General features: G+C 46.6%; 1 protein-coding gene across 1 annotated transcript; it reads left to right on the top strand.

Moving 5' to 3' along the window:
* The first annotated feature begins 36 nt into the window (after positions 1–36).
* On the top strand, positions 37–13,862 carry Usb1 (U6 snRNA biogenesis phosphodiesterase 1). The gene is made up of 7 exons (XM_055620980.1): positions 37–239; positions 1,178–1,344; positions 2,971–3,154; positions 7,965–8,018; positions 9,082–9,187; positions 11,502–11,585; positions 12,859–13,862. The coding sequence occupies exons 1-7, from the start codon at positions 136–138 to the stop codon at positions 12,961–12,963; spliced, it is 804 nt and encodes a 267-aa protein (XP_055476955.1). The 5' UTR covers positions 37–135; the 3' UTR covers positions 12,964–13,862.
* The last annotated feature ends 343 nt before the right edge of the window (positions 13,863–14,205 follow it).

Here is a 14,205-nt window from a genome sequence, read left to right on the forward strand (position 1 = left end):
CCGCCCCCCGGGTCGCCGGGCCCCGGCCCCGAGGTGGAGCTCCTCTAGGTCCCGCCCCACAGAGCACTTCCGGCTCAGCGGAACTCCGAGCACCGGCTGAGGTTGCCTGCGGACCTGACTTGCGGTCAAAGCCCCATGAGCGCGGCGCCCCTGGTGGGCTACAGCAGCAGCGGCTCGGAGGATGAGGCGGAGGCCGCCGCCGTGGGACGGACCAAAGCGGGGTCTGGGGGCCGCCGTTGGTGAGGAGCGAGGAAGTTTCTCTCGCGAGGGCGCGATTCTTTCGAGATCCCAGTGGGACCCTCGCCTCCGGGGTAACCGGGAGGGTGGGTCGGTTCCCCGGGAAGGAAAAAAAGGACGCCCAAGGAAAGGGTTCAGAACACACTCTGGAAAAGCCCTGGAGTGACAGACGACATTCCCCCCCCCCCCCCCGTCCCCGCTCCCGTTCACCCCTTACCCCTAGCCTAGGCAAAGTTGGGAGTGAGGACACGGGTTCGAGTCTAGCCTTCTCCGCTGGTACATTCTTCTCCCTTGGTGTGCAAGCTTGTTTCTTCCAAGATCGGTTTCTTCATTTGAACACAATGCAATAATAACCAAAGCTTTTCACTCATCTAGTAAATACTCAATGAACAGCCACTGGGAGCCACACTGGAGAATGAACAGTCCAGACTGCCACAAAACCCATGAGCATCATATATTTTACGGGCCTCAGGTTCTTAAATACCCGTCTTTACAGATTGCAGTATGTCAGATCATTGCATAAGAGCTCTGACAAATACAAATGTGCTTTACACACGAGGAAATTACTGTAAGCCAGGATCACAGTGCTCTTCAGTTCAGGCCTGTCCAGCAAGGTAATAAGGACCTCCAAGTCACACTGCTACCTGCTCAGGTGTTTTCCATGGGGACCAAACGCCCCACTAAGTTCTGCCTCAGAGTAGCTGGGAAACTTCAGTAGTTCTAGAAAGCTATTGCCGCCTAGATGAAGCTCAAACACCTGCCTGGAAATCCACAACTCAGCCACTGGCTGAGGGAAGGGAATCAAGTTCGAGGCCAGCCTGGACTACATGCCAGGCTGCTGTAGAAAGAAGCACTGTGCCTAAGGGCTTAGAACTTGTGTTGTACGTGCAAAGGGGGACAATGGGAAGAGAATAAATGCTTGCCCTTTCTTGGTTTGCAGTGGCCAGAGCCCCCTTCCCAGTCAGAGGTTTCCAGTGCCTGACAGTGTACTGAACATGTTCTCCAGCACAGAGGAGGGACCTGAGGATGACAGCGCAAAGCACGGAGGGCGCATTCGCACCTTTCCCCATGAGCGAGGCAACTGGGCCACCCACATTTACATACCATGTGAGTCACTTACTAAAGGCGAATGGTCAAAAACCAGTGCCTGACCATTGGTTTAGATCAAATACATGCCTTTAATGCTGGAAGAATCCTTATAAAGCTCTTAAGCTACAGCCTACAAATCTTAACAAGTTGTGTTTTCACTGAATTAAAAAAATATTTGCAGGGCTGGAAAGATGGCTCAGCTGTTAAGAGCACTGGCTACTCTTCCAGAGGAACTGAATTCAGTTTGCACATGGTAGCTCACAACTGTCTATAGCCACAGTTGCAGGGGATTCAACTCCCCCCCCACACACACACAGACATATGTGCAGGCAAAACACCAATGCATGTAAAATTAATAATAATAATAAATTTGCAAATTGCTCCTGGGGAAGTGTCAGCTCAGGAGTTTCTGATCTGGTCATGTGCACATTTCATGTGCCAATGGCCTTGCTTCTCACAGCTCTGTGAAGAGCTTTTGCTTTTTCAGTTTGGTGAGAATTTTGCTTCTTGTGGACAACAGCTGAGTTTCCTATAGCCTGGACTAGACACCAGAAGTCCCCTGCATTCATCTTTTTAAACACTGTTTTACTTACATTTACTTATTTATTGACTGCATGTATGTATATGGCACATGCATGCCATGACACACGTGGAGATCAGAGAACAACCTGGAGGAGTCCGTGGTCTCCTTATACCTGTGGTCCCAGGGATCACAAGTCTGGCCACCAGACTTGGCAGCAGGAGCCTTTATATGCTGAGCCATTGCAGCACTCCCTTTTTGATAATAATATTTTTGTTGATTTTTATGAGAATTTCATCCATGCATACATTTTGACCTCCTTCACCCCTTCCTCTTCTGCCTGACTGCCCTTAGACCCCCAGATACTCCCCACCCACTGTGCACTTCTTTTTAACTGTAATTCTTATAATGAGTACATGTTAACTCTACAGTCAGAATTCCATATTGAAGGCTGGAGAGATGGCTCAGAGGTTAAAAGCACCTATTGCTCTTGCAGAAGATCTGGGTTCAATTCCCAGCAACCACATGGTAGTTCGAAACCACCAATAACTCAAGTTCCAAGGAATCTGACACCGTCTTCTGAACTCTACAGGCACTAGTAGGCACATACATGGTACACATACATACATGCAGACAGAACACTACATACATAAGTAATTTTTTTTACTTTAATTCACAGTAAGATTTAGGTGGCCCAGCAGGTAAAGGTGCTTGGCATGCAAGCCTGATGACTTAGTCTGATCCCTGGAACTCAGTAAAAAGCCAGATGAATGAGGCATCCATAATCCCAGCACTCCTACCATCCAGATGTGGCAGAGATAGGAGAAGCACAGAGATGCTCACAGGCCAGCTATGCCACAGCCCCACAGCAAAGACAAGAGAGACCCTGTACAAACAAGGTACAAGGAAAGCACCAGTTCTGGAAAGTAGTGTTGTGTGATTCCACAAACATTTCATCATAGTAAGCTTGTTTGAAGGGACATTCACATTAAAATACCGGTAGGTTGTATAGACATAGGCTACTCCTGAAACCAGACTAAAGAGTTTCTCTGCTCCCTGGGCTTTTTCTCCATTTGTGACAGCTTGGCTAAGAGGGCAGTCCATCCTCCCTTCTCTTTCTCTAGATGAAGTGAAGGAAGAGTTCCTGGATCTGCTTGACTTGTTGCTGCCCCGAGCTCAGATGTTCATGCCCCGCCTGGTGAGGATGGAGGAGTTCCACCTCAGCCTGTCTCAGAGCGTGGTTCTCCGACATCACTGGATCCTCCCCTTTGTACAGGTGCTCAAAGACCGAATGGCCTCTTTCCAAAGGTGAGTACTTCCCTTTCCTGTCAGTTCCCCTCCTTTCCTGGGCTTTGGTAGGCTTGGAGATGGGCATGGTACAAAGCAAGCAGGCAAAAGACCTCCTGAGGCTGCTGTGCTGCCCATCCAGCGTGACCCTGGAAGCCAACCTTAGGGACAGCTCATCACATGAGTTCCTCCATACTCTTCCACTGTGTTGAATACAGAAGGCCTGCTGTCTGTCTCTAAGCTCGCACCTAGGGTTTCCTGCACTCCTGTCACCAGTTATGTAGGAGCTTTTCCCATACTAGCACTTCCACCAACTCTAAAGATCCTAACCGGGTGCCCTACAGTGTAGCGCAGTTCTAACACCAGTGTCCCAGAGTTAGGGGAGCCTCATAGCCTTCACCCCAGCTGCCCTCTACAGTAGATGCCAGATGCGCAGTAGGTCCCTGGATTAGCCAAGAATTCTGACTTTGTTACAGCTCAGAGTTTCCTATAATCCCATGCCCACGCTCTCCTCTGGGCCGTTTGCTAGAGGGACTCACAAAATTCAGGGAAATACTTTCTAGATTTCCTACTTGTCACAAAGAATTTTATCTATTTATTGAAACAGGCATGCTCTAGAGACCTGTCTAGCCTTGGCTTTATAACAATCCTGCCTCAGCTTCCTGAATGAGAGATGGTGGTGGAGATAGAGATATGCTACTCAAGCATCGTGTCTTTGAACTACATTCCATCCCTTACAAAGGATAGTTTAAAAGATATACATGAATAGCAACAGAAGAGACAAAGGGCAGGGTTTAGGGTTTAGAAGGTCAAACTGGCCCCACTTCAGTTTTCTCTACCAACTCAGAGCATTTCTGCACCATTTTATAAGGCTACTGAAATTCCTTGCCTACTCTTTCACCAAGTCTTTTCTAGTTGTTGTCAGGATCCCTTAGTGCCAGGAGTCACCTGGTCTTGCTGCTGCTTATGGCCCAATAGCTCATCCCACTCGTCCTCAAATGCATACATTCCCATGCCCCTCCTCCCTTCTGGAGCCTGACTTCCTCCACCTGGGACTGTGGTTTCTCTCTGAATGCTCAGGAATTCAGGTTCTTCACTGTGTCAATAGGTGCTTGCTCAGGACACAGTTAAAGTAAAGAGGTGCTTTCGTAGGGTTCCCTTGGTTCCTGAGAACTCCCCAAATTATCTTGTTAGTAGGTTTCTGAATCTTCTTTTATCTCAGAGTCTGTCTGTTTTGGTTTTTGGTTTTTTTCAAAACAGGGTTTCTTTGTGTAGCCTTAGCTGTCCTGGACTCAGTTTGTAGACCAGGCTGGCCTTGGACTCAGAGATCCACCTACCTCTGCCTCCCAGAGTGCTGAGATTACAGGCATGTGCCACTGCACCCAACCCAGAGTCTATCTTAGTTAGGGTTTCTATTGCTGTGAAGAGACACCATGACCAGAGCAACTCTTATAAAGGAAAACATTTAATTGGGGCTGGCTTACAGTTTCAACAGTTTTAGTCCATTGTCATCATGGTGGGAAGCATGGTGGTGTGCAGGCAGACATGGTGTTGGAGGAGTTGCTGAGAGTTCTATTATCTTGATTAGCAGACAGCAGAAGGGGACTGTAATGGGCATAGCTTGAGCATAGGAGACCTGAAAGCCCGCCTCCACAGTGACACTTCCTCCAACAAGGCCACACCTCCTCATAGTGCCACTCCCTGTGGGCCAAGCATTCAAATGTATGAATCTAAGGAGGCCATACCTATTCAAACCAGCACAGAGTCTTTTTAAAAAGATTTTAATTTTTGTTGTATGAGTGTTTTGCCTGCATGTGTGTATGTGCCTGTGTTGGTGGAGGTCAGGAAAGGGCATTGGAGCATGTGAGCCACTGTGTGGGTGCTGGGAACTGAACTCCAGTCCTCTGCCAAAGCAGCCAGTGCTCTTACCCATGAGCCATCTCTCCAGCCCTGTCTGCAGTCTTCCTTTATAATCACCCCATGAAGGCATGGGTAAAATGAGATAGGTGGAAATAGAAGTCTTCCAGTGAAGCCCAGCCCTCTACTTAGGAGGCCCGAGGCTTGGGAATTCTGGGGTGTGGTTCTTCCAAATGGAAAAGCTCTCCCATTTGGTTGAGGAGGAAAGAATTTGTTCCAGTGCAGCCAGTTGGTGAGAAAATGAGAACTAAAGCTCATCTCAGTCTAGTCCACTGTGATTGCCACTGTCATTTATTGAGCCAGCCGTCTGTTATCAGGGCGATCACAGGTGCCAAAACCCAACCTGAGCTGCCTTCACCCAAGGGAAATTACAGATGGGTTCAGAGATAGCCCTAGTTCATGCATGAGTAGATAGAAGTAACCAGAAGATGTTATCCAAGTCGTGATGTCTCAACTCTGTCACCAAGGTTGGCCTCCTTCTCTCAGTGACAAGGGAATCACCTGTACATGTGTATATGCATTTTCATATATGTGAAAATGAACATACATACATACCACAGCATACATGTTGGTCCTCACCTTCCACGTTGCTTGAAATAGGATCTCTTTATTGTTTTTCGCTCTGTATCTCGGATTGCCTAGCCCATGAGCTTCCGGGATTCTCCTGTCTCTTTCTGTCTCCAGATGGGAGCACTGGAACTACAGAAGCTTATGCTACTATGTCCAGCTTTTATGTGGGTTCCAGAGTCTTGAATTCATATTCTCACACCTGTCCGACAACTACTTTTTACCCATTGAGCTATCTCTCCCCACCTTCCAGGCTCTTTTTCAAACATGTTTATTGGGCTTGAGAGGGGATGCCTCAGCACTTAAGAGCACTGACTGTTCTTGCAGAGGACCCGGATTCAGCTCCCAGCTCCAATTGGCAACTCAAATTGTCTGTAACTCGAGTTCCAGAGGCTCTGATGCCTCTTTCTCAACTCCATAGGCACTCCATATATTTAGTGCACAAATGTACATACAGACAAAACATTCATACCGAAAAAAAAAAAAATTTAAAGTGTGTGTATGTGTGCGCGTGCATATACATGCATATGTGTGTGAGGGTCTGTGTCTTCGTGTGCATGTGAATGCCAAAAAAAAAAAAAAAAAAAAACAAGGTATCAGCTGTCTTCTATCATTCTCTGCTTATTCCTTTGAGGCAGGACCTTTTCCAAACCTGAAGCTTGTTTCCTTGGCTAAGCTTGGAAGCCTGAAAGTTCCAGCAATCTCCTGTCTCTGCCCTACTTATAGCTGAGCTTACAAGTGTTCACAGGATGCCCAACTTGTTAGATGGGTCCTGGTGTCAGAACTCCAGTCCTTATGGTTGCATTGATCACTGAGCCAATGCCCAGGTTTTTGTTTTGTTTTAATAGTTTTAGTTTAGTCGTGGGAATGACTTTGGTTAGTCTGACCCTGTTTGCATGCTCCTCTTGTAAGCAAAAAGTAGGAAAGCCCTTTCCCTTTATTCTAGAGAATGCTGCCCTTGTCTTACTGGAGCTCTGTTTCCTGGACAAACTGGCATTCAAGAGGGGTGATCAGCAGCACTATCATGGTAACAGTTGACAGGTGTACTGTAGGCATGCTGCTTGAAGGTGAGACATGAATGCACGAGAATTAATGAGTGAGGTCTGGGCAGAAGCTACTCCTGGGCCTCCTGGTGGGTACTAACTAGTTAATAGAGCAGGCACCTTGCGGGTGCTGAAAACTGCCAAGAGTCATTGAAAGTAGTGTCAGTCTGTGTGGGACATGTGTGTCGCCCTTTGCCCTGCTCACTTGAGGACGAGAGCGCAGCCCCTGCCTGTGGATTGCTGTCCTTGCTCCATTCTCTGCCCTGTGTCCTCAGTGAAGCTGGGCCAGCTGCAAACTCAGTTTTTGTGTGTGTGTTGAGGTGACAAAGACTGGGCAGTGCAGCCTTGACTCCAGTCCCTGAGTGAGTTGGGTTTTTGCCCTACTTTCTGAAAACTGAGATCTATATCACCAAAGCTTTTTAGATGAGAGCAAGAGCTTTATAATCAAATGGACTGAGCCTCAACTCCTGCCTCACCAAATTCATCCTCATCAGGGTTCCATTTTCTTTTCTATAATTGTAGGGTTTGCCTCGCAGAGTCATATATACTATCTGTTACCACCCACATGATGAGTGACTTTTTCAGGTGCACTGCAGGGCATGCACTACCTAGTACAGAGGTGAAGCTAGTGGTCAGTAAAGTTGGTGGCTTCAAGTTGTTTCTTTGGATGAACTTCTCCCAGCAAAGCCAACGTTTTTGCTGGTATCTGGACACTGCCACATGCTGCAAGGGTGATTTAGGGGTCCTGTTTAACTATAGGATTTTATTTAGTTCACTTTCCATTTAAATCATAGGGTAACAATATTGATTGTAAAATGAGATTATATATATATATATATATATATATATATATATATATATATATATATATATTTGTGTGTGTATGTGTGTGTGTGTGTGTGTGTGTGTGTGTGTGTGTGTATGCATTTGGTTTGGTTTGTTTTTCAAGATATGGTTTCTCTGTGTAGCCTTGGCTATCCTGGACTCACTTTGTAGACCAGGCTGGCCTCACAGAGATCGGCCTGCCTCTGCCTCCCTGAGTGCGGAGATTACAGGCGTGAGCCACTGTGCCTGGCTGTAATTATATTTTTAAAGTGCTTTTGGGAGTAAATATTTAGAGGATTGATGTTTGTTTGTTTGTTTATTTGAGACAGGCTTTTACTATTAATTGAGATCTTCTGTCTTGGCCTCCTGAGCACAAGACTACAAACATCCATCACCATCCCCAGTGAAAATGTTGGTTTTAAAAACCTGAACTATTGTTGTTGTTTTTCTTGAAATATCTTTCTTCTATTAAATTTCAGGTTCTTCTTTTCTGCCAACCAGGTTAAGATTTATACCAATCAGGAGAAAACCAGGTGGGTCCCCGACTTGAGTCACCAGAAGATTTCCTATTGCCAAGATAGAAGGAGTGCATTTTGTTTTCACCTATATCTCTGGGGCCTCTGTTCCCAAACCCAAACTTTTTCAGAAGAAGAACTGAGGGGGTTCAGGAGTGGTGCATATGTAAGAAAACCATCTCAGTATAGAGGGGGCTATGAAAGTGGAGACTTGTTCCTATCTAGTTCCCTCCCTGTCATAGAGATAAGCTCTTATTACCTTCCCTTCTTCACCATCTCTCACTTCCCCTTACTCATCCACTGCCAAATGAACCAGTGAGGTCTGAAAAGTTCCAAGAACTAAAGCATTAAGTGACCATAACAAGGCATTTTATATGCAGGGCCTCCCTGTCCAGTCCATCCACCAAGCCACCCCTCTTACCTGCTCTGAAATGGTTCACTCCTCCGTTTGGTGTAGGCTATAGAACCTTATAAGCTGAAGGGTTTCCAGAAGTAGGGGGTCGACTGTGTCTGATATTGCCAAGCAAATAAGGAAAGGATTTATGGCTTTGCTAACAGAGATCATTATAATCACTGGCCACTTTGACAAGAGCATTTCTGAGGGAGGGTTAGAGGTAGGAAACCAGACAGAAAAAGATAGAAGACCACCTTGTGTACCGCGTTTCACTGAAAATATGAGGGCTGGCTGAAGATGCAGCTTCAGGTGAGGACTTAATTACTAAAGACAGCAGCTCTCATAACCTGCAGGAGGAGGTGGGTGCCAGATAGCCAAGCTTTGAAAGGGTGATGAGTCCATGGGGTCTGCCAGAGAGTGGAGGGGCCAAGAGGGCAAAGTATGCAGTGGTAGATGAAGGCTGCCCTGCAAGGATTCACACCTACTGAAAACAAGGATCTAGGTCAGGGAAGGAAGGGAGATTAAAAGAGTTGCTTCATGGAGCAGCGGGGCATGCACAGGAAGATGAACTGAGCAACCGCCCAAATCCCTAGGCTTCTTGTTGGATGCCTCCTGCTCCTACTTCTATGGTTTGTACTCTCACAGGCTACATTTTGTGCTCTTCTTGTCTCTCCTGCCTTTTCCTAGGACCTTCATTGGGCTTGAGGTCAGTTCAGGGCATGCCCAGTTCCTGGACTTGGTTTCAGAGGTGGACAGAGTCATGAAGGAATTTGACCTCACTACTTTCTACCAGGTAATGCACAGGGTTGAGGAAAGTAAAGACAAATGGTTACTGTTTCTGCCACAGAGCTGCTGCTCCACTGGCCCTGGCGCAGGGCAGCCTCCAAGAAGCAACCTCCAGGACTTCCCATGTGGAGCCCTGAGTGCCGGCCCCAGGATTAGGGTCTGATGTGTCTACCCAAAGTCCTACATTTCAAAAATCTCTTTGTGCATCTTGAGATTTGTGCTTTCTACTCTGGAAAGTATCCATGTTTGCCCTGTCTTTTCTAAGTGGTTGGTTGTCTCCAACATATAGTAAAATGACCCTTCAGGAGGGATCACAGCTTCACACCCTCACTACACCTTCCCTGTTGCACTCCTGGAAACTCCAAGTCCAGGTGAGTGTCACAGCTTTAAAAGGCCATTGATTCTATTCAGTGTGTTTTTCAAAACCATGCTTGGGTGTGCAATTATTTGTTTTTAACTTTGTAAACATTTATTAGTATATTTTTTAGCTTATGGAACTGCCAAACTATTTTCAGAATGGTTGTATAGTCCCAGATTCCCCACCAGTCAGTCCCTAAGAGGCCTTACTGTTCTATGTCCTTACCTATCTGCCAGTGGCATGCTCAGTCTCTCCAACCTCAGGCATTCTGATAGCTATGGCCTTTTATATGGTTTTAATTTGCATTTCTCCCAGGTACACTGAGCACCTTTCCATGTACTTATTGTCCTGCCATATATTTCTTTTGGTTGAGTGTCTGTAAAAAACTTTGGGGCTATTTCTTCTAATTGAGTTTTGTTGTTGTTAAAATATTTATTTATTTATTTATTTATTTATTATGTATACAGTGTCTTTTTTTTTTTTAATGATTTACTTATTATATATACAATGTTCTATCTGCATGTACACCTGCAGGCCAGAAGAAGACACCAGATCTCACTATAGATGGTTGTGAGCCACTATGTGGTTGCTGGGAATTGAACTCAGGACGCTTGGAAGAGCAGCCAGTGCTCTCAACCTCTGAGCCATCTCTCCAGCCCCTAATTGAGTTTTAAGAGTTCATTGTACAGTGTCTATACAGGTCATCTCTCAGATATATGATATACATGATAAATAAATATATATATATGTATAGAATATATCCTCCCTCACTCTGTGGCTTGTTCTGGCTCTTTTTATATTATTATTATTATTATTATTATTATTATTATTTTATTACAATTCAATTTGTATCCCAGCTGTGGCCCCCTCCCTTATCTCCTCCCAGTCCCACCCTCCCTCCTTCCTCTTACCCTATGCCCCTACCCTAGTCCACTGATTGGGGAGGACCTCCTCCCCTTCTATCTGACCCTAGCCTATCAGGTTTCATTAGGACTGGTTGCCTAGTCTTCCTCTGTGGCCTGGTAAGACTGCACCCCCCAGGGGAAGGTGATCAGAGAGCTAGCCACTGAGTTCATGCCAGAGACAGCCCCTGCTTCCCTTACTAGAGAATCCACTTGGAGACTGAGTCTATGGGCTACATCTGTGCAGGGGTTTAAATCCTCTCCATCCACGGCCCATGGTTGGGGTATGCAGTTACTTTTGAATAGAGATAATTACTGTTTCTTAATAATTGTTGACATTTTATTCATTAAATCTGAAAAGTATGTCCTCTGCTGAAGTGTTCTAGATGAGAAAGTAGAGTCAGAGCTGGGCATGCTAGCATATGCTTTTAAACCTGGAAGGTGGAAGTCCAAGATTAAGGTCCCTGCATAATTAGTTTCTGATGAAGGCTGTGACTTGTAAGAGGGCTCTCCCTCACTGTACCTTTCCCTTGAGGAGGGAAAGGCACACACAGCTCTCTACCCACCCCCTTTAATTTTTAATTATTTTTGTGCTTATGGAGGTCTTGCCTGCCTGTGTGCCTGTGCATGCAGTGCCTTTGGTGGCCATAAGAGGGCATCAGATTCCCCGGACTAGTGTTATATATTCCTTACAGAGACTTGTTAAGCATCAGGTTGGGTGCTAGGGATCAAACCTCTGTCCTCTGGGAAAGCTGCCAGTGTTCTTAACCTCTGAGCCATTGTCCCTCCACATCTCTTTTCTAAAGGCGCTACCCTGTGCTCCCATCTAACCCTAATTACCTCCAAATACAATCAATTTAGGGTTAGGCTTTGTCTATTTGCAAATGGGAGAGGAGCACAATTCAGTATGTAGTGAGGAGCAACACAAGCTATTGTGTCTTCAGTGCTGGGGCAGCCAGGGATCCTCCAGGTAGACCTCGTAGGACTGTCACAGACCTGCTATCACGGGTGGGCCTGCCATGCTATCCAGTGGTGGCCTGACTCCTGCTTGTCATCCCTAGGACCCTTCATTTCATGTCAGTCTGGCCTGGTGTGTGGGTGATGCTCGGCTCCAGCTGGAGGGACAGTGCCTGCAGGAACTACAGGTGAATTTCCAGGGCAGGGACACAGAGCACTGAGCCCCAAAAATGGTGGGATGGACAAATGACGGAAAGGGAAGGATTGGGTACTTAAATGTAAATCTGTAGGAAACTAAGTGGCATGGCAAGAAAGAGACCCTCCCCACCTCGCTCCCTTCCTGCTCGAAGACTCATTCCTGAGCTAGCAGTAGCAGCAGCATCTGGGAACTGAGTAGCAATACAGGTGCCCTGGCCCCACCCCAGACTCGGAAGCAGAAATTATATTTTAGTAAAATCTCTAGGACTTTGTGGGCCCAGCCTTACAACCCTGATACATGAGGAGGCTGGAAGCCCACCCCTCAGCCCCAGCCATTTACCTGAGGTCAGAGGTTTGGGTCTGGCAGTTGTAAATGGAGGAAGAATGCCAGGTGCACAGAACCTCCAGCCCTTAGCACCTATGAGGTTTGTTTTTGAGACAGGGTCTCACAATGCCTCCTTGCTTGTCCTGAACTCACTATAGAGCAGGCAAGCCTCAAACTTGCATGTTCCTTCTGTCTCGGAGTTCTGAGATTGTAGGCATATGCCACCATGACAAGCCACATTTTTATAGCATGTGAAACAGTAACCTTCCTGCCAGTGCCCTGCAAGGAGAATTTGCAGTACACATGCACAGTGCCTGGCAGCTGCCACCCTCCCCTGACAGTGCACAAAGGCAGCCAGCAGCATGGCCTTTTGTCACTAGCATGTTTTTCTCAAGAGATGCCAAAAACTCAGATTTTTATGTGCAGTCGTTTGATTCTCCTGTGTTGGCAACTGATCAGGATACTTAAAAAATATATATAAATATAAATATATATATATATATATATATATATATATACACACACACACATACACGTATATATATACACACTTTGCTAGTCAAAAGTCTGTGCAGGCCATGGGCCGTCATCTCTATAAGCACCTTGCCCTTGGCCTGATCATATGCAAGACAGCAAAGAGCTCTGATGTCTAGCTCCAGGAGACATCAGTAGAGCCAAGTCCCAAACCAAACCAGGCTTCATAGTAGTCACTGCCCCCAGAGCACTATGTGTGTCCTCATCACAAGCCGAGGCCATAGGCCCTACCTCATACATTTTAAGGTGACTGGACAAGACAATGATTGCAGAGCCTGGAGTCTGGCTCTGGGATGACTTGGGACCCTCTCAGCATTGCCTAGTTTACTGGACTTGTTTTGTTTGTGGTGTTCTGGGTCTGATTTCCCTTAACATAACTGTCATCTCCCTGCCATTGGCTGAAGGAAATCGTGGATGAGTTCGAAGACTCTGCGATGCTGTTGCGTGTTCTGGCTGAGCAGGTCCGCTGCAAGTCCGGAAACAAATTTTTCTCGATGCCTTTGAAGTGAGCTGTATACCCTGCCTCTCTACAAGCCGACTGAGAAGGAGGAGCCTGCTGCCATCTGTGGGATGCCCCAGTGAGAAGTCCTAGGCACACACTTAGCACTGTTGTAGTGGGCTGCTCACTCTCTCCTGGTCCTTTGGGTCTAGGTTGGTAGTTGGTTGCTGTGGTGTGGTCATTTCCAGAAAGCACCAGTAGAGGGCAGCCCAGCCCTCTAATCCTTCCTCTGCTGGTCTTAGGAAAAGAAAATGAGCCCTGCTGGGGAGCCCACCCACACTCAGTCCCCACTGAGGTGTCTCCACTGCAGTAATCTATATCAATCCCATTGGCCATCAGCCAGTTTTAAAATCACTGCACCCTAACTCACCTCTGTCAAACTGGGGGCTTCAGTGACTCTGTCACCCTCCTTTTAATCTCCTTTATTTATCACCTTTTCCCTTCATCCCATCCTGAGCCAGGAGAGATCATTTCAGGGCCAGGGCACAGGGTGCTAATTTGTGGTCAGCAGCAGTTTTCTTCATTCCGTCCTCCCACTCCCCCAGCCAGGTGCCTGGGGAAAGCCCAGCAGATGTTTCATCTTGGCCTGGCTGTGGCTGTCGGCCAGGCCTCCAACACCCATGACCCCAGCTTTCCCCCATCAGCTTTCCCGAAGGAGCATACAAGGCACCTTTCCTCCAGGCAGAGCCCTGCCTCTGTTGCAGAGCATTCTTTAGGGATAGCAGTAGGAGTGGGAGGTGGGGAGGGGGTCAGGGAGGCATAGGGGAATTTATTTTCCATCAAGCTTTTATGGGGCAAAGAACCAATACTCTCCAGTTGTCATGGGGATTTCTAGTGATGGGTAAAGAAGTTTTTTTTTTTTTTTTACAGTTTTAAATTATGTTCAACAAATAAAATCGGCCTTTTTAATGTGGTGTCTTATTTTTAACTGCTTCCCTTTAAAAAGGTGGAGGTCTCCCCTCCAGCTGTGCTTCACAGTTCAGGGGCTCTTGGGAGGTTCTGCTCTGACTTTAAAGATTTTTATGTGTTTGCTTATTTTAGCGTGTGTATGTTGCATACGTGTGTGTGTGTGTGCAGGCACATGAGTTCTGAAAACAGCTCTCAGGAGTTAGTTCTTTCCTGCCACTCTGTACTCTGGTTGCCAATTATCAAAAAGTACTTCTTGCCAGTGAGCAACCTCATCAGCCCTCTGTTGTAACTGTCAGTTTTGAGGAAAAAATGTTAGGGTTGAGGATGCTGGAAAGATCACTGC

The sequence above is a fragment of the Psammomys obesus genome, unplaced genomic scaffold (assembly GCF_907164565.1).
Source record: "Psammomys obesus unplaced genomic scaffold, mPsaObe1.curated_primary_1811, whole genome shotgun sequence".
NCBI classification, from domain to species: domain Eukaryota; kingdom Metazoa; phylum Chordata; class Mammalia; order Rodentia; family Muridae; genus Psammomys; species Psammomys obesus.